The 27617-nt window shown below is 41.4% G+C and overlaps 1 protein-coding gene across 4 annotated transcripts in view; it reads right to left on the minus strand.

The window, feature by feature from the left end:
- ARHGAP44 (Rho GTPase activating protein 44) overlaps window positions 1-11566 on the minus strand; it is a 173623-nt gene extending 162057 nt beyond the window's left edge. For 3 of the 4 annotated variants that reach the window (XM_045526936.1, XM_045526937.1, XM_045526939.1), the window contains exon 1: window positions 11178-11539. In XM_045526936.1, the coding sequence (XP_045382892.1) occupies window positions 11178-11230 (53 nt within the window). In that variant the 5' untranslated portion in view covers window positions 11231-11539. Of the gene's footprint in view, window positions 1-11177 lie in introns of all 4 variants that reach the window. The other variant, XM_045526935.1, reaches the window with a different exon arrangement.
- Window positions 11567-27617: the final 16051 nt, after the last annotated feature.

The raw sequence follows: 27617 nt of genomic DNA on the forward strand, positions 1-27617 counted from the left end.
AATTATCTTAAATGAATGTGACATTTTTACTTTTATTCAAGTCAGCAGCAGTTAATTACCATTTCTAAAACCACCTAAACTGAAGTAACTAGAGGGGCCCTGAGGCTGCAGCAGTAACAATGTCGGGAGAGCAGAGCAGGGGAGGCATTTGCCTGTGATTGACCTACTTAGGACCCAGTTCAAATGTGGCTCCACCCCATTTAGTACCCATTTCCACATCTGTGAAATGGGGCTGCAAAGAGCACCCAATTCATATAGATGTTGCAATGAGTAAATGAAAATAATGCCTATAAAGTATTAATACATAGCCCATCCTGACAGACATGTGGCTTGCTTTTTTTTTTTTTTTTTTTTGAGACAGAGTCTTGCTCCGTTGGCCTGACTAGAGTGCTGTGGTGTCAGCCTAGCTCACAGCAACCTCAAACTACTGGGCTTAAGCGATCCTCCTGCCTCAGCCTCCCAAGGAGCTGGGACTACAGGCATGCGCCACCATACCCGGCTAATTTTTTCTATATATTTTTAGTTGGGCAGATAATTTCTTTCTATTTTTAGTAGAGACGGGGTCTCACTCTTGCTCAGGCTGGTCTCGAACTCTTGAGCTCAAACGATCCACCCGCCTGGGCCTCCCAAGTGCTAGGATTACAGGCGTGAGCCACCACGCCCGGCGACATGTGGCTTTTGCAGCTCTCCTTCTTCCAGGCCCACTGGCAAGACGGCCTTTCCCTCCTCCATCTGGAATGGGGAGTGGCCACGTGATTCACTTTGGCCAATGAAATGAGAGTAGAAGTGGTAGGTGTCACTTCCAAAAGAAATACCAGGAGCCAGTGTCCTCATTTCCTGTCTCTGCCATCACAGGGGCACTTGTGGAACTGAGTCTATGGCAGCCGGGTCCTGGAAGGGCTGTTCCTACTCCCATTGGCCAGTGCTGTAAGCTGCTGAGATTTGGGCACTTCTGTTAGAGCAGCTTAACCTAGACTAGCCTGAGCGATAAAATAATTATTAGTCACAATGGGGATTAAGTGAGTGAAGCCATTACAATTACTGATACCTCAAGGTATTTCCTTCAGTCTTGTTCTTGGCTAAACACAGAAAGACTGGGTTAGATTTGAGAAAAGAAGACAAATGGGTATTAATTTCAATTTGTAATTTTCAGGTACTTAGGAATATAAATATGACAAAATAAATGCTTCATGTCAAAGTGACTTTCAGCACAGCAAGGAATAGTGGTAATAACTATGATTTATTGAGTGCTTGTTATAACCAGGGGTTATGCTAAGGATATTATATTTATTATCTTAACTTAATACCATCAATAATCCCATAAAGTAGGTACCATTCCAGTATGGCAGAATGAGAATTTCTGTTCTCTTCATTATCTCTCCCCCCCATTATAGGATGGGCTTAAAAAAAATCAAAAACTGATTTTGGCATGAGAGGCAGCAATATATATTACTAATATATAGTAAGAGAAAAATTTGTGGTCTTTAAGATGCTCGCCTTTGAAGGATCTGACTAATTAGTATGGAGGATGATGAGAATCTATAGCCGTCCTCCTGTGATGGAGACAAAGAATGACCCTCTCAAACTTGGATGCTGGAGGACAGGGCAGAGCAGAGGGGATTGTGGATTTAAAGGATAGTGGGCAGTGGGAGAGGAGAGAGAGAAAACTCCTGGACATTCAACCATGGTAGAGGTTCCTCATTCCCAGTCACATCCAGGGGACTAGTCCTGGCCAATAAAACATGAACAGAAGTGACATTTATGAATTCCAGGCCAAAGCATTTAAGAGCCAGTATGCCATTTCAATATCCTCTCTTCACCTTTGGAAGTGACTGAAAACCACATACTGAGAACAGGAGGAGGGGGTTAGATGAATACAGACCAGATTCCAGAATCACACATGGAGGAGAGCTGTCCTCGGGAGTCCCTCTGACTCACATCACATTTCCCATGAGCTTAAAGTAAACTTTTGCTATGTTAAGCCACTGAGATTCCAGAGCTCATGTGTTATCACAGCAGAGCCTAACCTATCCTGACTAATATAACACAGAAGACTGAAGACTAGGAAAAGAACAAAATGAACCCAAACAAATCAGGAGGAAGAAATTTGAAGATTGAAAAAGCAGAATTTGGCCAGGTGCAGTTGTTCACGCCTGTAATCCTAGCACTTGGGAGGCTGAGATGGGAGGATTGCTTGAGTTCGGGAGTCTGAGACCAGCCTGAGCAAGAGTGAGACCCTGTCTCTACAAAATATAAAAAAATTAGTCAGGTGTGGTGCCATGCACCTGTAGTTCCCAGCTATTTAGGAGGCTGAGGAGTTTGAGGTTGCAGTGAGCTATGATGATGCCACTGCACTCCAGCCCAGGCAACAGAGTGAGACCCTATTTCAAAAAGATAAAAATTAAAAAAAATAATTGAAAAGCAGAATTTACTAGGAAAAAAATATACTGAACAAGAGCTAGTGAGAAAGAAATCTAAATGACAACAGATTAAACCTAAGAGTTGATGGGGAGGGTTGGGGAGGACCTTCTGGAACAAAGCTAGTCAGGGGAAAAAAAGAGAGAGAAATGCAAATTAGAAATGACAATGGAAATACAATTGTATTCAGAAAGATTCTACTAAACTTTAAAATCATAGTGATGCTTTTCTTTAAAATAAGTGTTATTCAAAGTTACTCAAGAAAATATAGAAAACATGAATAGCCCAATGACCATTCAAGAAATTTGGAAAATTGTCAAAGAAGTACATCTAAAAAATGTCCTTAGGAATTTATTTCCAACATTCAAAGAATGAGTAATTCCCCATCTCATCATTCCATAGAAAAAGAAGGATGTTTACCAATTCACTTTACACTGTTATCAAAACATGACAGATAAAGCAAAAGAAAAAATTCAAACGCTCTCATGAATATTGAATGCCAACATCCTAAATAAAATAATAATAAATTAATACTAGAAAAAAATGAACAAACTACAGTCAAAATTGATTGTAGGAAGGCAAGGAGACCTGAATCCTAGAAAATCTATTGAGGTTCAAGCACCCAAAACACAAACTCCTCATGGGTAGAGACTCTATCATCGATGCATCCCCAGCAAAGAATGATGTGTGGAACATAGTAAGTGCTCAATAAATATTTATGGACTAAATTATGGAGTGAACATTAATAAATTAAAGGCAAACACCACATTATGATCATCTATAAAGGCCATGATAACAAATCTAATTTAACTTTGGTGTCAAAGAAAAACTCAAAATAAAATAATAAAATTATGTAATATGTAACATGAGTAAAAAACAAAAGCTCTCAAACCAACTACCATTTTTTGTTGTGATTAATGAGAAAACATGGAGGCTCACATATGGCTACAATATTTCAACATGGTTCTACAAGTCCTAGACAAGGCAATTAGATAAGAAAATAAAGTAAGTATAAACGCTGGAGAGGAAGACGCAAAATTATCACTTGCAGAAGATGTGATTATTTACCTGGAAAGTTCCACAGACTCCATTTTTTTAAAGAAAATATTTAAAAGTAATGAGATAATTCATGAAGGTTATTGTTAAGATAATTATGTAGAAATCAGTAACTTTCCTAAATTCCAGCAATAAAGAATAAGACCAATATACCTTCACTTGCTCTTAGCCAAAAAGCCCAGAAACCATAGGACAAAATATAACTTAACAAGATTCTCATCACTGAAGCTAAAAAAAAAAAAAAAAGAGGAATTATCTAAAATTAACAGTATAATTATGTAGCACCTAAATGCACAAAAACTACTTTATAAGAGTACGTACAGATTTTAATAAACATATCCTATTCCCAGATGGGAAGAATTCTCATTATACTCAATATTGTAAAAATGTCAATTCTCCCCATCTTGATATATACATTTAAAAAAATACTGAGAATAAACAAATGAGCATAGTCAAGAAAATATTTCTTTCATAAAGGAGTGACTTGGAGATTAGCTGTGGTTAAGGCACAGCAAGATCCTTAGGCAAAGACTGCTGAGCTCTAATTTCCAAGCCAAGGAGTGGCCCTGGCTGAGGCTGAGATGCGGGGCCCAGCCTGACTCCACTCCCACCCAATGCATGGGGTCTCACAATAAGGATTAACCCACCACTGCTCATCTGGGCAGCTGAGCGTATCTCAAAGTCCTGCCAGAACTGACAGACAGATCAAGGGAACAAAGTAAAAATTCTAGAAATAAATACAAGTAGATGAAATCGTTTAGTACATAATGATGAGGCTATTTCAATACAGGGGGTATAAATTAAACAATTCAATTTAATAGTAAGGTAACTAATTTTTAAAAAACCTAAATGTTATACCTAATTCATGTCATACACCAATGATTGATATATTAAAGATTTGATGGCAACTATTATAAATAGTAATAAAAATGTATAAATATTTATGTAATCTGGGTCTGGGAAAAGTATACCTAAACATAACCTTGAAGCACAAACCATAAACTGATAGACTTAAGATCACAAAATATAGCAAACAAAAACAAAAACAAAAAACCACAAAAAAACCTAAAGCAAAATTAAAACAAAACTGTAGGGAGATATGTCTGGTATATGACAAAGCATGTATATGCTTAATATAATAAAAATCACATTAAAATCAATAAGAAAACAATTATGAACATAACTTTAGAAAATGGAGGAAAGACATATGCAGGCAATTCAGAAAAGGCAACAAATGTCCAGAAAACATCAAAAATGCTCAACCTCACCAAAAATTCAAAGAGGTTAAAAGTAGAGTTTTCTGTTTCCACTCATGCAATTAACAAAGTTGCAATGTTAGTTGCTAATCGGGTTGGAGAAAGGAGACTGACAATTTTATCAAGGATGGGAAAATAATGTGTGTGTATATGTGTGTCTGTATATATAAAATATACACACTCACAGTCTTAAAATCTCACATATTCTTTGATCTAGCAACTCCACTTCTAAGGCTTTGTCCTAGGAAATTAAACTGGTGAGAAATATTTGCTAAATGATTAGCAAAAGTAAATCAGCTAACTACAGTGGAATATTACATAGCCTTGAAAAACTATGCTGTAGATATATTGTTAGTGACATAAGATCACATTCAAGATGTAATATGAAGAAAAAAACAGCTTATAAGATGCTATACACTGTATGGTCTTTACTCTTTTCTAAGAGTATATATATATATACGTATTAAAAACTTAGAAGACTATATCCAAAATATTAACTGTGGTCTCCAGGTAAGGAGATTATAGGTGTTTTTTTTTTCTTTTTGTCCATCCCTAAATTTATAATTTTTCTACAATAAAAATAATTTTATGTCTAAACATTAAACAGTAAATAGTATATATTAAAATATTACTTATATAACCAAAAAGAAAGTTTAAAAAAAGTAAATTCAATTCTGTGGGAAAATAAACATTTATTCTAAAAATAAGCTCTCAAGTTGGAAAATGAAAGCAAAAACATCTGCTTCCTGGACAGAAAAGAGAGTTTTCAGTTGCTAGACAGCCACGAACTTCCCAAAGGCAGTGGGGCTCCAGGTGCCAGCTCAGTCGGATGTCCCGTGCCCCAGGGGACAGCCCGGATTCTCCCACTCTCTCCCTAACCTTCTCTCTGCCCTACAACTACCTCAAGACAGAGCTGAAGCATAATTTTATTATTTTCTGTCTCTATTAAATAGCATTTGAAATAACCTGCTCTTGATTATTAATAAAAGGGACACTCAGGGAGCCCCTCTAAAAGGAACAACCTTACATTACTGGGATATTCACATGGCTACTGATTCACTTTTTCTACAAAAAAGAAAAGAAATGGTCCTTATCATCCACCCTAAAAAAAATCATTGACAAATTTCTTTAGTGGAGGCAAAATGGGAGGAGAAATGATTAATTGCTATTTAAGAGAATGGCTTCCTCACAATGACTTGCAGGTCTGGGATAACAGAATTCTGCAGGAGACCCAGGCAGCCTCGGGCTGACTGCTGAGAGCAGCCCAGCAGGTGAAACCTGGCAGATCTGCACAGTAAGGATCTTAGAAGACAACAGCAAAAAATATTCCCTCCAGATTTGCCAGCCTGGTTATCAGTGAGTTAGTATGTTCTGTTTGTTATCTCTCATGTCTACGCTGCACAGCAGGCTGCCACAAAACTCTAATAAAGAACTTTGCTCTGAGACCTAATCGATGTACACCGTGCTCCTTGGGGGACAGGTTTGGGTCTGGCCAGCCCTGCTGGACTAACAGGAAGCCTAGGCAGGGCCTGTGTTGGTCTGACAGGTCCAACCCAGTCAGGGAAATAGCAGAGAGGGAACAAAGCAGCCCAATGACTAATTTGGAATTGGTTTTGACTTTTCCCTCATGTCCTATTGATTGGGTCACGGCTCTTCGAAGGCCTGCTAAAGGGCAGGGCAGTATCTCAGAGAAACCTTCAAGGAAAACATCCTCACTGGCTTTGGCTGCTTTGGCATGAGCAGAAATATCTGCAGCACCAGTGCTTCTAGAGGCTGCCATGGCCTCAGCACCTAGCTCGCCACCACTGGCCGATGCCTGGACCTCTGCAGTTGAATTCTGAGAGCTGCACAGCAGCAATGACACTCGGCAAAGCTGTGCACCAGAAACCAAGCCTCCCCAGCGTTGCAGACTGAGCAGTCTAGGAATGAAAAACAGGGCTCTAGAGACAAAAGTTTGTCTTTACCTCCCAACTCCTCTAAAACCATGCAATCCCCAACCCAAGCCAACCAGCCGCATCCCTCCCACATGCCTACGGCTCCTTGGCTGCTCACAGACACCTTGAACATCACCCATTTTACACAAGAGCACAGACCCCATTTGGACCAGCACTGGGCAGTGGCTGTCGGTATCTGTTTCTAAGAAGCCCTTTCTGTTTAGGAGGCCAATGTTTTCTGAAAGATTGAATGGGCAAGCAGGAAAGGAAAATGACAATGAACTCCCTCAACCATTTGTTGAGCACTCTGTCCGGGGCGGCGGGGGGTGGGGGGACAGGCTCCCTTCAACCTCATGACAGCCCTCTGAGGTGGCGGCTACTGTGACCCCCATGGTGCAGACTCAAAAGAAAGTCCTCCTCACCAGATCAAGGTGCCAATTTTACTTCTTCCATTTTCTCTTTCTCTTAGTGAGTCTCTTGGGCGCTAAATTTCAGCTCAGGGCTTTATTTCACCCAACATAAACCAAATGTCACTTTCAAGAAAAATATCCTATGCCTTTTGGGATGCTTCTTACCCGAGCCTACTAGACTCTTTTGAAGGTAAAAAATAGTGCCATAGATCAAGTATGCACTAAATTCTTGCTTAAATCTTGCTCTATTCTCCAAAGCCCAGCAGTACAGCTGTTCCTCACTCCTCTGAACACCATTCCCATCACAAAATTAAAGAAACATTGTGTCAGGAGCTTTCTCCATATTTGAACCACTTCATAAGACTTGTCTATCTCTAACACATGGATCTTTTGCTCACTTATTCATTTTGCTGCCCAAGAGTTTCAGAGAACCTACTACATAGGGCAACAGTAGGGCAGTTGTCTCTGCCCCCAAGGAGTTTAAAGTCTAGTGTGGAAGTTAAATGAGAAAAGATAAAAATCACAATACAATCTAACTACTATGACCATAGCACATCTTTAGAAAGAAGGTTCCAAGAGAACAGGGATTTTGTTTGCACTGCAATATTCCCTAAACCAGAGCAGTGCGTGACACACAGTAGGCATCTAATAAGTATTTACTGAATGAATAAGCGCATGTACCCATGCCATAGTGCATATAATCTAATAATAGTTATAACATTGCCCAAAGATACTTGTAGCTACAATCGGTTATGCATTTCCTGCTGCTGTACACTGTTAGGCACTTTTCAGAGGTAATCTCATGTTATCATTACCACAATTACCATATTACCACAGTGCAATCCTTATTATTCACATTTTGCAGAGAAAAAAACTAATATGCAGAGAACTAAGTTCAAGATTCCATAGTCAGTGAGCAACAAACCCAATGTGCCCCACTAGAAAGCCCAAGCTTCTAACCACTAGGCACATGGTGGCCAGGGAACACTTCCCAAAGGAGGACTGAGGTGAAAGGATAAACAGGGGAAAGTTCAAAGCAAAAGGAACATGTGCAAATACTGGGCAAGTGGACTAAGGAGGAGAAGAAACTTTTCTCAGTTAAGTACAATGGGTTTTATCAACTCTCTTCATAGTCTCTGATAGGAGCACTTCAAGAGAAAGTGCTAGGAACCCAACAGGGAATGTTTAAGTAGGGCAATTCCAACATTGTTAAATGACTGGGGCAGTTCCCCAGCAGTTTATGTGAAGAAGAGATCCAGGACCTGCAACTTAGGGAAGGCTAGCTATGAGGAAGAACAACTCTCAAGTTCATCTCTTAGTCCTCCCCCAGAGAGAAGGAAGTCCCCATTTCAGAAACACACAAAGGTAAGAATCAAGAAAGTGCTTTATAATTGCATACCTAAAAGCCAAAACTTCCAATCCTATGTGCTTCTAGTGATTTAAGACATTAAGAAGCAAATTCTGGCCCCTTTACTCCAATATACATAAGCTAAAGGAGATGCTGCTCCTTTCATTTATCCTCACGGACCCTTGAGTAAACTGTTTTAATCTTGGCAACAAACATCAATTGGGCATCAATTATCTACAAGGCATTGCATTATATACACTGGGGATACAACAGCAATCAATACATTCTATTGGAGGCAGACAAACAAGAAAATAAAAAACAAGAGCATTTGGAACAGTGATGAGTGTTGTGCAAAAATGAAAAGGATGATGGGTTGGAGAGCAGATGGGGGAGGGAGGGCCTCTCAGAGGCCTTAGTGCTAGGACTGGACCGATGGGAAGAGGTACTTGGGAGGAGCACATCCTCAGCCAAGCAGGGAAAATGGGAAAATAGCAAGAACAAAAGCCCTAACATGGAAATGAGCTTGGTGTGTTTGGGGCAAGGAAGGCCATGTGGCTGGACTCTCCTCAGTTAATGAGGGGAGCACGGAACAGGAGTATGGAGAGACACAGAGGGGCCAAGTCAGGTATGGTCTTGTAGGCCATCGGCAAGATTTGAGATGCTAAGTGCAATGAGATGTCACTGGAAGCTTTTAAGCAGCAAGATGACATGAACTGATTTTTGCTTTAAAAAGTTCACTCTGGATGTGATCAAAAGAGATACAGGCTGGCCCACACTTGACCCAGTGTACAACACAATGGACAGCATCTGAGAAAGAGACAGAATTCATCCAAAAGCCCACCTCCACCACAGTCCCAAGGAACAAGTGGAAGGTACCTCTTGGTGACCAGCTGCTTGAACTTCCAAGAACGTGCTCTCAATAAGTAAGACCACTTTTTCTGAAACCCAACTTTCCCCCACCCTTTTTCATTCCTTCCATGGATGAAGCTCAAAAATCTTCCTCCTTTAAAATGAGCCTTAAAAAAAAAAAAAAAAAAAAAGAAGTGCTGTGTTTCAGGGAGGCCAGGAAAGAGGCATAAACACCCCCCATGCGTGTAGATTCTAGCACTGAACTGAAACCTCAAGACCAAGAGAAACCAGCAACCCAAGTCTAGTGACCAGGGGCCTCCTGGTCACTTGGTTGGTCTGATGTGATGGCAGACGCCAACCTGCAGAGTGATAAAGAAGCCAAGACATTAAAGACCAGTCAGCTTTCTGTCAGTCGCTAAACAACGAATACCAGGAAAACACTAACCAACATATCAAAAGGCAGTCCACGTGAGGCTATATTTATGGCAATACCATGCCAGAAATCTGGGCTAATCTGACTCTGCTATTCATAAATTCCCCCTCATGTTAAAGCACATGTGTTTGGGAAGGAAAACTGAATCCAAGTCAATTTTAGACATTGTTACTTGGAAACCATCTGGAGTCCCTGGAAGCATAAGAAGCCACCGCATCCCCTGCCCTCAAATGCCCACTGTAACTAGGGCAGTATGCTTAGATGGGAGTTTAGATGTCCCCTATTCCCCAGGGACGTCCCCACCCCCAACCTAGCAGGTGCCAGCTCAGGCTCCACTTCCCACCCAAGAAAGGTATTTGGTTTCTTGATAAACCTAGTGGAGAGCTCTCGATGTGTTGAGCTTGCACTTGAATTGCACCCAAGGCTGGGTTCTTCGCTTCCCCATTGCTTTAGAACTGCACACCTGAATTCCTTTGCCACAGTAGCAACGTAAATCCCTCCCCAGGAGTAGGGGTTCACAAAAAAATCCCCTCTACCTAACAATCTTGTGTTCAGAAAATGTCTAGGCTTGGTAGAGACCCACTAGGATCCTTATGTAACCTTAATAGCTGTGGGCACCCCGCAGAGCTACTCCTGTAGACACTAGCCCAGATGTAGCCCATTTTCATCGTGATGACAGCAAACTGGGTCTCGCAGCTTCCCCCGGGGCCTGGCTCTTCATGACTGTGGGGCTTCTGTCCCCCTCCCCTACCTGGCTGTGATCCTCCGCTTATCTCATCTTCCAGAGGAGTTGGGCCTCCTTTTTGCAGCCTCCCTCCTCCCCTGAAATCAGTCTCAGGACCAAGCCGAGAGCAGCGCCATTCCACCAGCTCCTTCCCTCTTCTCCCACCCCCCATCCTCTCCCCACCACCAAACGCCTTAAAAAACCCGGCCAGGAAAGTGATCCAGAATCTCGTACAGTCATAGTCCCTGAAAACAAACACGGCGGGAGGGGCAGGCCGACCAGGCCCAGCATTTCCCCTGGACCCGGGAGCAGCCCAGAACTCGGCGCAGGGGAGGGAGGGAAGGGCTCTCCGGAGACCGACTGCGGCTCGGCTGCCTCCAGCACAATCAGAGCAAACACCTGTTTCCAGGAAGATACGCGGCCAGGAGAAGGGAGTCCCGGGGAAAGGCAGGGAGGACGAGGTGCAGGGGCAGCTGGGGACGCAGGTAAAGGATGCGTCACACTTCGCGCTGGGCAAGCGGAGCCCGGGAGCAGCAGGCGGCGAGCGAGAAGGGCTCCGGGGGTCTGGGAAGTTCAGAGAGGAGGGGTCGCGCCCGCGAGCGGCGCCTGGAGGGCGCTGGCGCAGGGGGAGGGACGGGCGGGGAGGGAGGGAAGGAGGACCGGAGGCCACCGGGCTCCATCACCTGCGCGCCCCGGCGGATGCAGCCTCGCGGGCGCGCACCGGCCCCGGCGGCCCGCGGGTGACCTACCTGCCCACCGTCTGGTTGGCCAGCTGGCGCATGCGATTGAACTGCTTCTTCATCGTGGCCCCGCTGCCGCGCTAGCCCGGGAGCTGGGGAAGGACGGAGCAGCCCGGAGCCCGCCCCAGGGTTACATGGCTCCCGCGCGGAGCCTCCCGGGCGACGGCGGCGGCACTGCGGAGCCTCCGGGAGCCGTCTGGCCCGCGCGCAGCTCCCTCCCGAGGGCACCGCCGCCTACTCCTCCTCCCGCCGCGCCGCCTCCTGCGGCATCCCCCTCACGCGCGCCGCGGCGCCCTCGTAGCCATCCGAGGCCGCCCTCGGCGCCGGCCTGGTCCGCGCGCGCCGCCTGCCCCCAGCCCCAGTCCGCCGCGGGGACCGGGAATCGCCGCAGGCTGGCTGGCCGGCGAGCCGGGTGGTCCCGTGCGCCTGTGCGGAGGGCGCCGTGCATGCTGGGACTTGTAGTTTCGCGCCCCATGCCCACCTTTCCTCTGTCCAAAGTTTGCAAGGACAGCGGGCTGCGGGGGTGGGAGAAGGCAGCGTCGCCTGTAGCTTTTGCGCGTTGGCATTCGAGTAAGGGAAACGTTTTCCTGTTTTAAAAATGGCAAAGTGAGACCAAGAATACAACAGCTAATAAAGAAAGTGAGCATCTGTCTCCCATTGTCTTTCAAGTGAAGATGAGGCATCGCTGTTTTGAATTCACAGGAGGGACGTGTATGCTAGCAGGTACCTGGCTCATAAAACTGGGTAAGGTCACCTAGTTAATGTGGAGGTGCAGGGTTAAGCTTGGGCACAGGGCCTGATGGCAGATTTTGAACCAGGCATAGCCTGCATCCCAGGAGTCTGATCTTTAATTTTCACCAAACCCAGTAGGTAACTAGAAGCCAATATAGGTAGTGACATTGTGTCTACCGGCCCAGCCTGACTGGGACAGCTTTCTTGCATGGCTAGATTCCAGTCTCCTATCTATTCCCTTTTCCCTTCCACCACCAGGACACCAAGAGGCATCTGCTGTGGCAGGCCTGGAGTGTCTAGGCAGCAGCATCCCATTGGCATCAGTTCCTTGGAAGGGGTTGTGGCTTTCTTCCGTTTCTATATTTAGGAAAAGATAGGTGATTGTAGTTAGGTTTTACCATTATATATCAAGTAATAGCAGTATTAAGGAATGTTAGGGGTTTTGGATCAAAGATACATGAATTCCTGTATCATAATTCCACATACCTATTATATAACCTTAGGAAAATTGCTTAACCTTTCTAAGCCTCGGTTTCCTCATCTCTAATAAAGAAACATACTGCCTGATAGCAAAGAAAGAAAACCATTTGTTAAATTACCAATAATCAAATTACATAAAAATTTTCATGTAGTACATTGCCACATTCATTTACTACAAATATGATTATAGTTAGCATAATAGAGAAAAATCCTATTAGTACAACAGAACTGCTAATCTGATAAATGAAAGAACTTCTTTGAAATGGGATATTTTGCATATGTTGATTATAGTTGCAAGATGTCCTAAATATGGCTCCAAGTATCTTGCTGGCCAGCTGAACAAAAAATGGTTTGAGGCATGTCTTGGCTGAATGAACATAAAATCTTTAATTAATTGTAAATTTAGCCTCTGCTTATTAGGTCAGGCAGCTCTAGCCAATTAATAAGTGAAGGCATTATTTGCTTTTCACCAACTGTGTTCTACCTATAATGCCAATATGTTTATACAAACTGAAATTATTTCTATTTTGAGGTTTTAAAAAAAGGCACAGCATGGTTTTTATATATATGTAGATAATAGTGAGACATCAGGATCACCATATGACTTTTAGCTGCACTATTATCTCTGGTACCTTCTAGAACTGCACTAATACTGTAGCCCCTAGATACATGTGGCTTTTCAAACCTAAATTAATTAAAATTCAGAATCTAGTTCCCAGTCCAAAAACAATAGATGCTGGTGTGGATGCAGAAAGAAAGGAATGCTTATACACCATTGGTGGGACTAGAAATTAGTACAACCTCTATGGAAAACAGTATGGAGATTTCTCAAAGAACTAAAAGTAGACCTACCATTCGATCAGCAATCCCACTACTGGGTATCTACCCAAAGGAAAAGAAGTCATTTTATCAAAAAGACACCTGCACTCAAATGTTTATTGCCTCACAATTCACAATTACAAAGATGTGGAATCAACACAAATGCCCATCAATTCATGAGTAGATTAACAACATGTGGTATAACCGTATATATACCACGGAGTACTATTCAGCCATAAAAAGGATCAACTAATGCCTTGTGCAGCAATTTGGATGGAACTGGAGACCATTATCCTAAGTGAAGTATATCAAGAATAAAAAAACAAACACCACATGTACTCTGTAATAAATTGGAACTAACTGAGGGGCACACATGCACAGAGGGAAATAAAAGTCATTGGAAATTCAGTGGGGGGGAGGGGGAGGAGGAGAGGGGCAAAAACCTACCTAACGGGTGCAATGAACAGTATTCAGGTGATGGGCACACTCAAGCGTTACAAAAGCGATCCACATAACAAAAACATTTGTACCCCCTTAAAATTTTGAAATTAAAAAAAAACAACAAAAAAACCAAAATTTTGTTCCTCAGTCATCCAAGCCACATTTTAAGTGCTTAAGAGCCACATGTGGCCAAGAGCTACTATAAGGGACAGCACAGACAGAGAACCTTTCTGTCCTCTTAGAATGTTCTGTTGGATAGCACTAGTCCTAAAGAACTCTGGTAGACAACCCTAATACTGCGCCAGTCGCTGCCTTCAATCCCAAGATGTTTCAGTTCCAAAAGGGAAATCCCTACTTCCTCACAAAAGACAGACTACCCTACCAGAGTGTGGTCCAATAATATTTTATTAACTGATGGTTTCTCCACCTATTTCTTGTTCTTCTATGAAGTCTCCCCCAACTCAGGAAGCAGCCGGTACATTTTCTGCTTCCTATCCAGGAAAGGGATGATAGCGCAGAAACAAGAACTTCAGAAACACATGTGAGAGAATAGAGTTTTTAAAGAAAAGAGTTTTGAGTTTCAAGAGTATGGGATTTGGCGCTTTAAAAGTCTATGTCATCAATAGTAGATTATGAAGAATATACTATCCTGCCCAGTCTAGATAAGGAATCTACTGGCTGTGGGGTGTTAAAGATGGTAATGGGGACTAGAAAGCAGGGGAGAGAGAGAGAGGAAAAGTAGATGATGCACGTGTAGATTCTATTAATACCCAACATTTCACTGTCAATCCCTATGGGAAAGGATCCAGGAGTTGGGAACCTGCGGCCTTCTAATTTCAAGGTTTTTCTTTTTTTAAGCACCAAAGGAGGGAAGAAAAGCTTCATCTTTCTCTGCTGTACCCCCTTTAATAAAAGGCTTTGTTCTGTAAAATTTGGATTCAGTCAAAAGGCCACATGTAAGAACCTAGAAGGCCACATGTGACCTTGCCGAGGTCAAGATTGGTCATGTGATTTTCTGTGGACAACGAATATGCCCAGAACCGACGTATGCCACTTCTGATTGCAGCAGTTTTAAGAGTCCTTCTGTGAATCCTGCCCCCATCTTTTTTCACTCTACCATAATATGGGCAATGAACCAGTTAGGGGCTGCTGTGGAACAGAGATGTGGCCAGAGTGAAAAAGCTACCTTTGCTGTTGTAGGTCAGAGGTTTGGAGACTGTTTGTTACCACAACATAACTGAGTCTATGCTGACTGCTATAGTGGATATCTCTGAGAAATTGGTTTGGATCTTGCCTTTTCCCATGGTCAACACTTAGGATGGGGATAGGCAGGCTGGAGGCAGATATATCAGATAGCTTTGGGGGATGCGAGCACAGTGGAGGAACTGTGCACCACTTCTGGAGTGCAGGCTCGGAGTGTCCAAACTCACAGAGGTCCTCTGCCTTCTAAGGCACAGAAGCAGCAGGATGTCTTCATGGAGAGCCTAAAGCACCTACACTGAGTCCTGTGGAGGCCCTGGAGTCCCCTGCACTGGAGCCATGCACAATGATCTGGCATATGTCTGTGGTTATGCAAATGTACCTTAAAGAGCTGGATGTGAAAGCTGTTGGGATGGAAGAGGAGGAGGAGGAGGAGGAGGAGGAGGAGGAGGAGGAGGAGGAGGAGGAGGAGGAGGAGGTAGCGTTGGCCAAGATGGGGAATGAAGAAGACTGAATTGCCTGAAATTTAATTTTTGCTATCTAGAATAGACTTGAAATAAAAATTAAGTTAATTTGTAAAAGAAGAAGAGGAGGTAAGGAAGGAGGAAGAGAAGGAGGAGAAGGAGGAGGAGAAAAGGAGAAAGAAAATTAAATTTCTTATATACCCAACTTTGACCTATGGGAGACTTATACTTTCCTCCTCCTGTTGACCTTCACTTTGGCCTCATAACTTGCTTTGGCCAAAAAAATAAGCCCTTTATACTTGCTTAAGCAATGTCACAGTAATATTTATCTGAGAGATGTTTCCTTAGAAATCTAATATTCCATTTAGAAACACCCAAATTGGAATGGTTTTGGCCTCTTCATTCTGAGTGTGAGCATCACTAGAGCTGCCCTGCCCAACATGAGAGTCACTAGCTACATGTGGTTATTTAAATTTAATTTTAAATTAGGTTATAAAAAACAAAAAATTCCGTTTCTCATTTCCAGTGCCCACTAATCACATGTGGTTAGTGGCTGCAGTATTAGTGTAAAATAGAACATTTCCATCAACACAGAAAGTTCTATTGGACAGCGCTGGTCTATAGAACAGAATTCAGACTGCAGTCACGTGTCACTTAATGAGAGGGATACATTTTGAAAAATGCATCATTAGGCAATTTCATCATTGTTCTAACATCATAGAGCGTACTTGCATGAACCTAGATGGTAAGGCCTATTACGCGCCTAGGCCACATCTTGTGCAGCATGGTACCATACTGAACACTGGCAGCAATTGCAATACAATGGTAAGCATTTGTGTTTACACATATTTAAACATAGAAAAGATACAGTAAAAATATGGCATTATTAATATAATCTTATGAGGCCACTGTCACATATGCACTTCATTGTTGACCAAAATTTCAGTATATCATGCATGGCTTCGTAGGATCCAGCAGAAGAAAGGAAACAGAATAGGAGGTTGTGAGCTTACCATTTAATATAATTACGGCCAGTCATTTTACTTGACTTCTGCAGGCTACTCTTTCTTTACTACTATGTGGGGGTTTATAGTACAAGATCTCTAAGCCATAAATTTTGGGGAATCAACGAATTGGCCCATCTACTTGCTCAATAAGTTGCTGTTGGTGTAGATATGCCTGAGCCTTACAGTATTTAATGTGTCAAAACAACATTGAATGCTACAATACAACCGGAGGATATTATGCATCCTTTTCAGATTCCAATCACCTTTATACCTACAAGTATCAAACTTGCACCATTAAAGCATATACATTAATCCAAGGTATCTTTTAAGCAGGATGATAGATGTTCCCATCTTCAGGCATGGTAGATTGCATTTTCAACTCCAATTTTTCAGCCCTCCCTTGATCTATAGTTTTGCTGTATCCTCATCGTGGGCAGAGTGTATTTCCCCACCTAATAACTTTGGGCTTGACTGTGAGATTGGTTTGGCCAATGGCATGTGGGTGGAAGTGACATGTGCCACTTCCAAGCTATGCATTAAGAGGCTTTGTACGTTTTCCTCTTGCCCTCTGCAGCATCTGCCACCACCATAAGAACTTTCCCCAGGTAGCTGATTGTCTTGCATCTTGAGCTCCAGATGGACACTTGCACAGCAGGCCCAATGAAGACCTCGGAATAAATTAAAAGAGTAATTGATAAATTAATTTCAAGTTATTTTTAAAAGATAGAAGAAATGAATAGATATAAAGAAAGGGAAAAAGAAGAAACACTGAAACAATTTTAGGAGTGAAAAATAAGATTTAATCACAGATGCAAAAATGTTAAACATTATAAGAGAATACCTTTGCAACTTTATGTTTACTTATGTTGAAGGAAGTTCTTTATTTGCTTGGAAAATACACAGGTGTTTCAAAAGTAGGTGGGAAGCATGAATAGACCAGGAGCAGTGAAGAAACTGGAAAAATTGTCAAGGAGCAACACTCCCAAAAGTAGTCAGGCCCAGATGGTTTTATGGGGAGCTCTTTCAAAGCTTCAAGGAACAGATAATTCTTCTGCTATTTAAAGTGTTCCAGAGCACAGAAATAAAATGAAAGCATCCCAGTTCATTTTATGAAATTGGCTTAACCCTGTTATGAAGCCTGATAAAGATAGCACAAACATGAAAACAACAAACTAATATCACTTACAAGAATAGATATAAAAATTATTAATAAATATTAGTAAATAAAATCTAACAGTATATGTGTTTATATAGAAACATGCATACATTTTAGTGGTACTGAATAAAAATTTGGAAATTTCAGATACATTTAAAAAATAAAAACCACCCATATTCTGACTAACCAAGATAACACTGTGAATTTATAAATATATTTCAAAAATAGGATCAGATTGTTGTCAGGGCAATGTGTTCTTTCTTATCTTCTGTTGTTCTAAATCTCTCTCTGATCAACATGTTAATGGTTAAACCTTTGTACATATGCTTATTTACTTAAGATCAAAATTAAAGAATCAGAATTTCTGCATGGAAGTGTGTCATATTTTCAAGCTTCCTATATGTATTGCCAAATTATCCTGTAGGTAAAAAATGGAACGGTTTTGCAGGCCCACCTCCAGTGTGTGAATATGCCATTTTCCCCACACCCTGAGTATTATTACTTTTAATAATCTTGCCAGATGAATAGATGAGAAATAGTATTACTGTGCTGTTTTAATTTACATTTTTTGTTTACCACATTAAACATTTTCCCACATTTCATGGCCATTAGTATTACTTCTTTGGTTTACTAATTCTTTGTGTCCTCAGCCCATTTTTCAGTTGTGGGTTCCATATTTTCTTATTGATTTTTAAAATCTCTTCAGTTATATTAATTAGACTAATGCTATTGTATCTAAGGGCAAATGTTTTCTTTAGTTTAGCCTTTCCCTTTCAGGATCTCTAATGCTGATTTTTATCTTCCAGGAATTTTACATTTTTAATGTGATCAAATCCATCAATCTTTTCCTTTACATTTTATTGCCTTTGGTTTTAATGCTTAGAAAGCCTCCCTTATCCCCAAAGGATAGAAGTATTCGACTATATTTTTTATCTAAAACATTTATGTGTTAACTTCCTTTATTTATAGTAAATTTTACATTAAACTTTTAGTACCAAAATGTTAACCAAATCCAGTAGTTTTTAGACTCATTTTTTTCCTCCAATATCAATTTGAAATAACCCATCAAAAATAATAGAATAATTCTGTGTCAATCATGGAAATTAGAGAAAGTTCCCATTGGCATTCAAATGGCACAGGTGATTTCTGAGTGAAGGGAGTCCTGGCCGGGCAGAATTTACTATGTGTGGTAATAACCCTTTGGGGAAAATTAGACTGAGATCTGCACCGTTTCTAACACACCACCTTTCTGGCCATCTCAGCCACCCAATCTGGACTAACCAGAATTCTCTGTGTGAGCCTGAACAAACAGAAAAAAGGACTCAGTAGTTCGATGTCCCAGTGACGATGACAAAGCAGATAGGAATAAACCACATGGCCAAGTACTATTGTAAGTATTTTAGCATACATTATCTTATCTACTCTTTAGAAGAACTCCAGGATGAGGGGTTTATTATACCCAACAAATAAACCAAAGCTCAGAGGATGAATTGCCATTCAAGCCTCAGAACTGGGACTCAAACCCAGGTTTTCCTAGTTCACATGTGGTGCTTTCATTACAGGCTGTTACCTCCATAAAACAGGGAGACCAATCTGAGAATTCAGAGAAAATAGCTTTCAGTGAAAAAGTTATGCTGGAAGTCAGGGAAGTATTTTTTTTTTCCACTCTAATTTGTATTCTTGGTGAGAACTGAGAGAACGTTGCTTTAATATAACAGGGTCTGGCTGCCATGAGAAAGAGCCACATTAAACCAGAAAGAGTTATGGGATAAGAAACATGACTTCCACACTGATGAAACTCAATAGAGTCGGGAAACAGCAGATTTGGCGCTGCTCAAAATGGAATTAGTGCTCTAGAAGATAGGCTGCAAGAATGCTCCCGAAATTTAGAGGGGGAAAGTAGGCAATGCAATGAAGTGATGAGGAAAAGGAAAAGAGACATGGAATTTTTTTTTCAAAACATTCAAATATGTAATAGAATTTCCAGACCAGACGACGAAGAAGAAATAACCATAAAAATACTAGAAAAACATTTTGCAGAGCTGAAGAAAGGCCCAAGTCAAAATTAAAATAATTCACCAAGTGCTAGAAAATATTATGGCAGATAGAAAACAAAAAAATCCTAGATGTATCTTGGTTAAACTTCTGAATTTCAAAGATAGATACAAATATACACCTAAGTACTAGACAGAAAAAAGAAGTTGTCTCTGGAAAGAAAAGCTGATTTGCCTTGTGCTTTGTGTCCACAGCACTCAATGCCAATGACGTTTGGAGCAACATTTAAAAAGCTCCCACGGAAATAGGTTGCAAATCAAGTGTAACTCGAACAGTCTACATATGGCCTAATACTCACAAACAAGGACAAAAAAAGGTCATTCTTCGACATATAACTGGAAAGGTTTATCAACTACTCAACCTTTCTGAAAACAAAATATTATTCCAAAAATTGTTTTTTTCCAAAAGAAATAAAAATAAAAAACAAGAGAGAAAAATTTCTTCGTAACCTATGGTAAACAATGATTTCTTAAACATGACATCAAAAACTTTAATCTCAAAGGAAAATTGATAAATTAGACTAGTTAACAGTTAAGAACTTTCTTTCATCAAAGGATGCCACTAAGAAAATGAAAAAGCAGTCCTCAGAGTGGGAGAAGTTATTTGTAATATATACAAGTATGAAAGAACTCAACCCCAGAAATGTAAAGAATCCTACAGATTAGTAGGAAAAAGGAAAAAAAAAAACAACCAAAGGGAATATGGACAAGAGACTTGAATAGGCACTTTACCACAGTGCCTCTCCAAAATGGCCGAAGAACATATGAAAATTACTCAACCTTGTTAATCATCCAATATGTGCCAATTGACATAATGAAACACCACCACATACCCACAGAATGGCTACAATTGAAAGAGACTGGCTAAACCAGCATTGGTGAGGATATAGAGCAAGTGGAACTCTCATACATTTTGGTGAGAAGGAAATCAGTGTAAACACTTTTCTGCTTTTTGAGATAAAAGCTTAATTCATTAGTTTTTTCTCGTAATATTGGAAAGCACTTTGGAGAACTGTTTTGCAGCACCTGCTAAGACTAAGCAGTATGCATACTTCATGACCCAGCAATTTCACATGTTCAACAGAAATGTATACATATTTGCAATAAAAGGCATGTGCTAGAATATATGTATTGGCAGTATTTGCAATAGTCAAAAATTGAAAACAATTGAAATGTTCATCAATGATAGAGTGGATAAATAAATGATGATATAGTCACATAATGGAATACTATACAGCAAGGAAAATGAATTATTACCGTTTCACCTAACAATGGATGAAAATATGGATGAATCTCAAAAACAAGGCTGAGCAAAAAAAGTCATATTCAGAAAAGTACACACTATATTATTCTATTTACATAAAGTTTTAAAACAAGCAGAACAAATCAATGATAATGAAAGTCAGGATAGAGGTTACTGTGGGGTCATGGGAAAGGGTATACAGTAGGGTACAGCGTCTACAGTTCTGGTAATAGAAATTGTCCTATTTTTTTATTTAAGCAGTGGTTACACTGAATATACTCATTTTGTAAAAATTCATCTAGCTCTACACTGGTGATTTATACACTTTTCTATATGCATATTATATTAAAAAATTAGTGTTTATATATAAATTATCAAATAAACACTTAAATACTTGGATATTATTATATAAAGCAGTCTTCTAAGCTATCTCTTAGACCAAAGAGGAAATCAAGAAGGTTTATAGAAATATATTACTATGTGAGCATTGTATAAAAACCCATATTTTTATCTCAAAATTGTACTCAGAAGAAAATTCATATAAAATATTTTCAATATTATCAGGAAAAAATAAATGAATTAAGATTTTATCTCAAGAAGCTCAAAAAGCATAAAAATACCAAATCTATAGCAAGAAATATATAGGAATAAATTAAGAAAGGTAGTAGAAAAAGGATAGGAAAAATAAAATAGTAGAAAGGATAAGAAAAATAAAATTTATTAATAAATATAAAAGTACTGTTATGATAAAACAATAAAAGAAATATATGACAAGCCCAAGAGAAAAAACATAAATACACAACATTAGGAATGAGAAAGGGTAGTAGGTTCAGATCTCAACCTGCAAACGCAGATGTATTTGCTATAACTGGAATTTGTATTTTCAGACCTAGTCTATGGAGTGGAAGAAACTTAATTTCAGTCATTTGAGAGTTATCTCCTTTTACCTAGGTTAATACTCAGTTTTCTTAGGGGCAAGGAGTGTGCCGCACATAGTACTTTGGAGGGTGGTGGAGAGGCAGTTGAGCTTCTCGTCTGGGTTATCATACTTCTTTGCCATCATCTGCTCAGTAGCCTGTATCCATCCAATGTTAGTTTATGTAGGTCACTGTTGAGTACACCCTCATTGCAGACCACAAGACTTTTTTGTGAGTCTCTCTTTCTTCCACCTGACTTCAGTTCATGCTTCTCACAAGTGCTAGGAGATAATTCTACAGCGTTCATGCCACTCTAGGTCATAGGCAACTCATTTGCACCTGCCCAAAACACTCCAGCAGATACACTCTCTTGGGTGGCCAGAAATCCCCCTGTGGTGATTGAACAGACCTCAGAGGCTGGCTCAGGTCTGTCTGTCTGTCTTCCTGGATCTCACGGAGCCTTTCCCATTAGGGCTGTCCATTCCTTGCTTGCATGTTAACCTCAACACCTTTCCTTCCCTCAAAGAATTTGGTGGTGGAGATAGGGTGGGTGCCTGGGGCAAGAGGTGGAAATACCTAGGAAGTAGAGGAGGGAAGGAATTCATCTGTTGGTTGATCATCAAAATCTCATGTAACAACGCACAGAGGCAGAGGTCAGAAAGATTATTTTAAGAGAATATGACAAATAAAAAGCAAATCTTTATTTAGCATATACTGTTGGGCAGGCGCTGTGGTAGAGGCAGGGGTGCAGAGGTAAATGTAGATAAGAATTACCCTTGAATCCTCCCTTTCTCTCACCTCTTCTTACTGCACCTCTTCTATTCTACCAATTTCTAAGTCCTTTTGTTTCTCGTACTACCTACTGAATACCGCTGAATCTGCCCATCTTCCTCCACTGGAGTGGTCACCACTCTGGCCTATCTGGGTGTTGCAGCAGCTCTTCCCAATCTTCCCTTCCCCCAGCCCCGGATCTGCCACCATCTTCTGTTCCAACTGCTCTGAAATCCTTCCAGCTTTTTGCAATGCTCCTTATCTCTTTCGCCTGTAGTTCTTCATGTGCGTGAATTCCTTTGGTGGGAATACTAGTGCCTCCTCATCTTTGGTGTGCCAAACTAAATGTCTAGGAAACCTTCCCTACCCCACTTCCCCAAATATGCTATTATCCCAACTATATATTCTAACATCACCTTATATTTCTTCTACTATGGTCCTTATCACCTTTTATTGCAAACACAAATAGTAAGAGCTAACATTATTGAGTATTTACTATGTGCTGGGAAGTGGACAAAGTCCTTTGAAAATATTATCCCATTTAATTTGTAGCACAGCTTTGAGAGATAGGTACTAGTATTCACCCCATTTTTCCAGAAAGGAAATTGAAGCTTTGAACAATTTTTAAAATTTGTCTTAAATTGTATAAGTGGTAGTGATAGGATTCAAGCTGAGGGCTCTCTCATCCCCAAGCTCTTGCTCTCTCTCTCATCTGTTGACTGCACACCCGGATGAGGACTCCCTCAAAAACACAATCAGTCCAGGCAGTGGTTAATTCTTTCTGAGAGGCTTCACCTTCTCTGTCACCCACTGAGAGGTTGCTGGGACAAATTCTTTCTGCAGCCCTGAGGCCAGGGAAAAACACCATGGCTCACATCTCTGGAGTTCTTAGGCCCTGCTCATGCTATAAGCACCAGCGGAGCAGACCTTGTCTCCTCTGCTTTCATCTCCATACTGCTTTGTGCCCCCTCACCACTGGTCTAAACTCTACTGCTCCCTTCCAAACTTCCTCTCTGTCCTAGGATAAATGAGTGTTTCTGCAACATCAGCTACTGAATCGAATCTCTTCTGCAGCACACTCAAGTGCAGGTTGCTCTATCTTCCCCTGCCCACATTCCTTGGGATTTGACTTTGGGTTGAAACCCTCCATATTCTCATCCCTACTTCTACACTATTATTAATCCACCTTCATGCAAGAGCTCCTGCTCACTTGAGGCTTCTGCTATGGGGCTATGTGGTTCTCCCACTCTCCCTCCCTCCTTCCTATTGTCATCTTCGTACTTCCTGGTTATTTCCCCTTATTCACTGACAAGTTTTGAACTTGGCTTGACCTACTTCTACACTCCATGTCCTGCTGTCATTTTGTACTATGTTGATGTCTACATGCCTGGGCCACCCAACATGCTGGCCTTCCAGCCTCTCACATTGTCCACCCCAAAGATTTTGACATCTGCTTCGTTTCAGCTACTTATCCCCAAAAAACCCCTTGGTCTTCATATTGAGCTTCCTTCTACAGAATCTTAAAATCAAGCATATGACTCTGGAGTAGCCTCCTGGCCTGAAAATATTCTTGCTTACTTCCCGCCACACCAGTAGAGCATGTGCCAGACTCAGGCATGCTGGGGGGAAAATCCTACCTCTTCCATTTACTGGTGGCCTTGAGAAAATCATTGAACTTTACCCAGCAAAAAGAAATGGGGATTGTAGTAGGATTCAACTCTCAGAGTTTAGGGAGTTACATGAGAAAATATACGTAGAATTTGCTTATTTGGAACCATGCAAGCCAAACAGTACACCTCAAATAGATATTGGCTAATGTAAGATGGTGCCTCGTGTCAAGTATTCTGTACTACAGTATTCCGTTATGGATAATGTTTTTGTTATTATGGGGAGTTCTCACTTTAGTGACCTCTCTTGATTTGTATAGGTAAGGCAAATAGGCCACCACTGTTCTGAGGACTGACGTTCCCAAAATCCAGATCAATATAGCTACTTCTCCAAATACCTCTTGTTATAGAGAATGCTGAAGAAGAGTGGATCAGTTTGTATATGGATCCCAGAGGCTTTGAGGAGAGAAGAGACAAAGAAGCCAAGCCCTTGGCTTAAAATTAGAAGTTAAAGAGAATTTTCAGGTCGGGGAAGAGTGGGTTGGATCTAAAGAAGAAGGGATATCAGGCAAGAGGCAAGCTTGCCACTTAAATTACCCTGAAGCTAGAAAGAGGTAATACCAGTGGCCTGGACCCTGCACCAGGTCAACTGATCAATTGGGGTACATGAATGTGGATGGGGGTTCCATCTCCTCCAGGTGGCATATATTTAGGGTGACCATAGTCCTGGTTTGCCTGGAACAGTCTTGGATGTGCTTATTGTCTTGACCTCCTTTAGGATTTAGCATTTGTCCTGGACAAAAGCGTCATGCTCTAGATGACAAATTTTGTAGTCACCCCCACTGGATCATGTGTGTGATTGTGCAGAGAGCATTATCTCCTTACTAGTTTGACATACAGCCCAGGACTCACATCCTGTCCTGGGCTTGGGAGAGTAGCAACAGCACAGGATTTAACACTGTTCTAGAGGGTCATGTTACTCAAAGAACAATAGTGCTCTCCCCTCAGGGAGTCCAGGCTCACTTTATAGGGGATTTCCTTGCCTGAGTATGACACCCAGGGAGTAAGATCACATCTTCTAAAAAGCCTGTCAGGCTGGTGGCAGTAATTTGTGGAAAGTCCCTGGACTCCCCTCTTAGCAACTGTGACACCAGTTCTCTCGCCTAGAGGCTAAAAGTCACCTCCGCCCATCTCAAACAGCCCCTCTAAATTGATTGTTATATCATTCTCTAGTATCAAAGAATACACATTTCTATTCCAGTTCCACTATAAAAGACAGGAGCAGTGGGTCTCTCTTTCCATCAGTGGACACAAAGGCATTCCTTGATATTTGGGAGTGATGTGGGTTTTGGGGTGATAAAGTGGACTTCCTGTTAATCTAGGCATGTGGAGCACAAGATTTCCATTCCTGGGAAACTGTTATTTATCTCTACTAAACTCTAACATGGGTCCTCATTCACGTTATTATCATGATGATGACAATAAAATTACATTACTAGTATTATTGCATCAATACTTGCTCCACTTCTAGTTTCTTGATTTCACCACTTTCTGAGACCAATCTTCACTTATATATACAATAACACAGTGTTTATCCCATGGTTCACCATTTTGCTTCCTCTTCAGTCATATCCTGAGTTACCCAGTTCTGTTTTCTTGCTTTTGTACCCATTCCTACAGCATCCTCCACTTGACTCAATGCCCCTCTCTGCTCCTCTGCTTCTAATGCTGGTGATGGAAAGTCCCACCATTGTGCGGAGGGCGTGATCTCCAGCCAAGTTTTCCAAGTCTTCCAGGCATCCGTCCATATCTTCTCATTGATTGTCTCTCCTCTTCTCCATGGCTCTTAATCCTGCCTCTCTCCATTTTTATTAAAACTTCCCCCCACCAGATGACCATCGTCTCTCCGTCTTGCTTCAAGTATGAAATGGAAGCTGCCGTCTGAGAGCTCCCTCCGTGTCCTCCCACCGCACCTGCTTCTCCACCCACTCTCCTTTTTCTCTCCTGCCACAGAGGCCAGTTCTCTTCTTCCCAAAAGCAAACTAACCTGGATCTCATTCTCTGCCACCTCCTCTCTTTTCTATGCTACCTAATTCTCATTAGCTTTTAAATCTACTCATATTTAATAGTTAGCTCCTCTTGAAAACTAATCTTTTAATGTTCAACTCTCCACTATGGCCTTGTGTGTCTTCTTCCGACATTGACATATTTTTTGAAAGACACACCTGGATTCACTGTCTCCACTTCCTGACCTCCTTTTAATTCCTCACTCTACACCTGCCTGGCCTCAGCACTGCAAACACATTGCTCTCTCTCAGCTTGGTTACCAGCCACCTCCTTGATAGTCATCAAATGAACACCTTTCATTTTAGTCCTTATTTTAGTGGAACACAGTAGCATTAGACAGGATTAAAGACCCCATCTTTCCTGAAATTTTCTCCAGACTTGTGGATGGAAATACCACCCTCTTCTGGTTTTCTAACCACTCCCTCTCATTCTCTTGTGCCAGTATCTTAAATACTGGTGTTCCTCAGGATCCTCTTTTCTTCTCACTCCACATGTTGTGTAGGTCATAGCTCTTCCTACAGTCTCAGTTGATGCCAATGTGCTGACTCCTTCTGTATCTGTATCTCCACGCAAAGGCACTCTGAGCTCCAGACCTCTCTAGTGAAGACTTTTGGCTTGAGTGTCCCACAGACACTAGACACTCAAAAACCAAATTTATTATTTTTCCTGCCAAGTAACTCTTCCTCATCCTGAGTCTTTTATTGTGAGTGGCACTAACATACTCCAGCATCTAACTCTCCCTCCTCCAAATCCAAAGCCTCTCTCTCCTTCACCATCCCCACCCAATGATCAAGTCCCAGCCTTTCCATTCTATTAACATGTTCCACCTCTACCTTCATCTCTCTGTTCCCACCACCACTTTCTTAGTAGAGACCGCCCTCTGCCCCTGGGCAGGGTTATTGCCACAGGCTCTACCTTCACTCTTGCTGCCCCAGCTCCATTATGCTTTGCATACTGAATCCAGTATGTTGGGTTACTCGTCATTTCTCTTTAAGTTCTCATGTCTGTAGAATAAGGAGGACACCAGTAATTTATCAAACAAATTTACAAAAATGTACTGGGCTGCCCTTGCCTTGTCCTTGACACTGCAATCCACACCATAGACTGTTAACAGCACTTCCTTGCTTAAAACCCTTCAGTGATACCCACTGTTTTAAAGATCAGTCCATATGCTTCTATACATCTTATAAGTATTTGACTTTGTAGTCTAGCCCAGGCTTACCTGCTCTTATGGGTTGAATTTTGTTCCCCCAAAATGTACACATTGAAGGCCTAACCTTGAGCACCTCCGGTGTGATCTTACTTAGAGACAGGGTCTTTACAAAGGTAATCAGGTTAACATGAGGTCATTAGGGGGGGCCCTAATCCAAGATAACTGGAGTCCTTATAAAAAGGGGAAATTTGAACACAGAGACAGACACATGCAGAGGGGAAGATGATGCAAGATGCAGGAGAACACCATGTGGATGGAAAGGTGGCATTTGCAAGCCA

Source organism: Lemur catta, chromosome 15 (assembly GCF_020740605.2).
Source record: "Lemur catta isolate mLemCat1 chromosome 15, mLemCat1.pri, whole genome shotgun sequence".
Lineage (NCBI taxonomy): Eukaryota > Metazoa > Chordata > Mammalia > Primates > Lemuridae > Lemur > Lemur catta.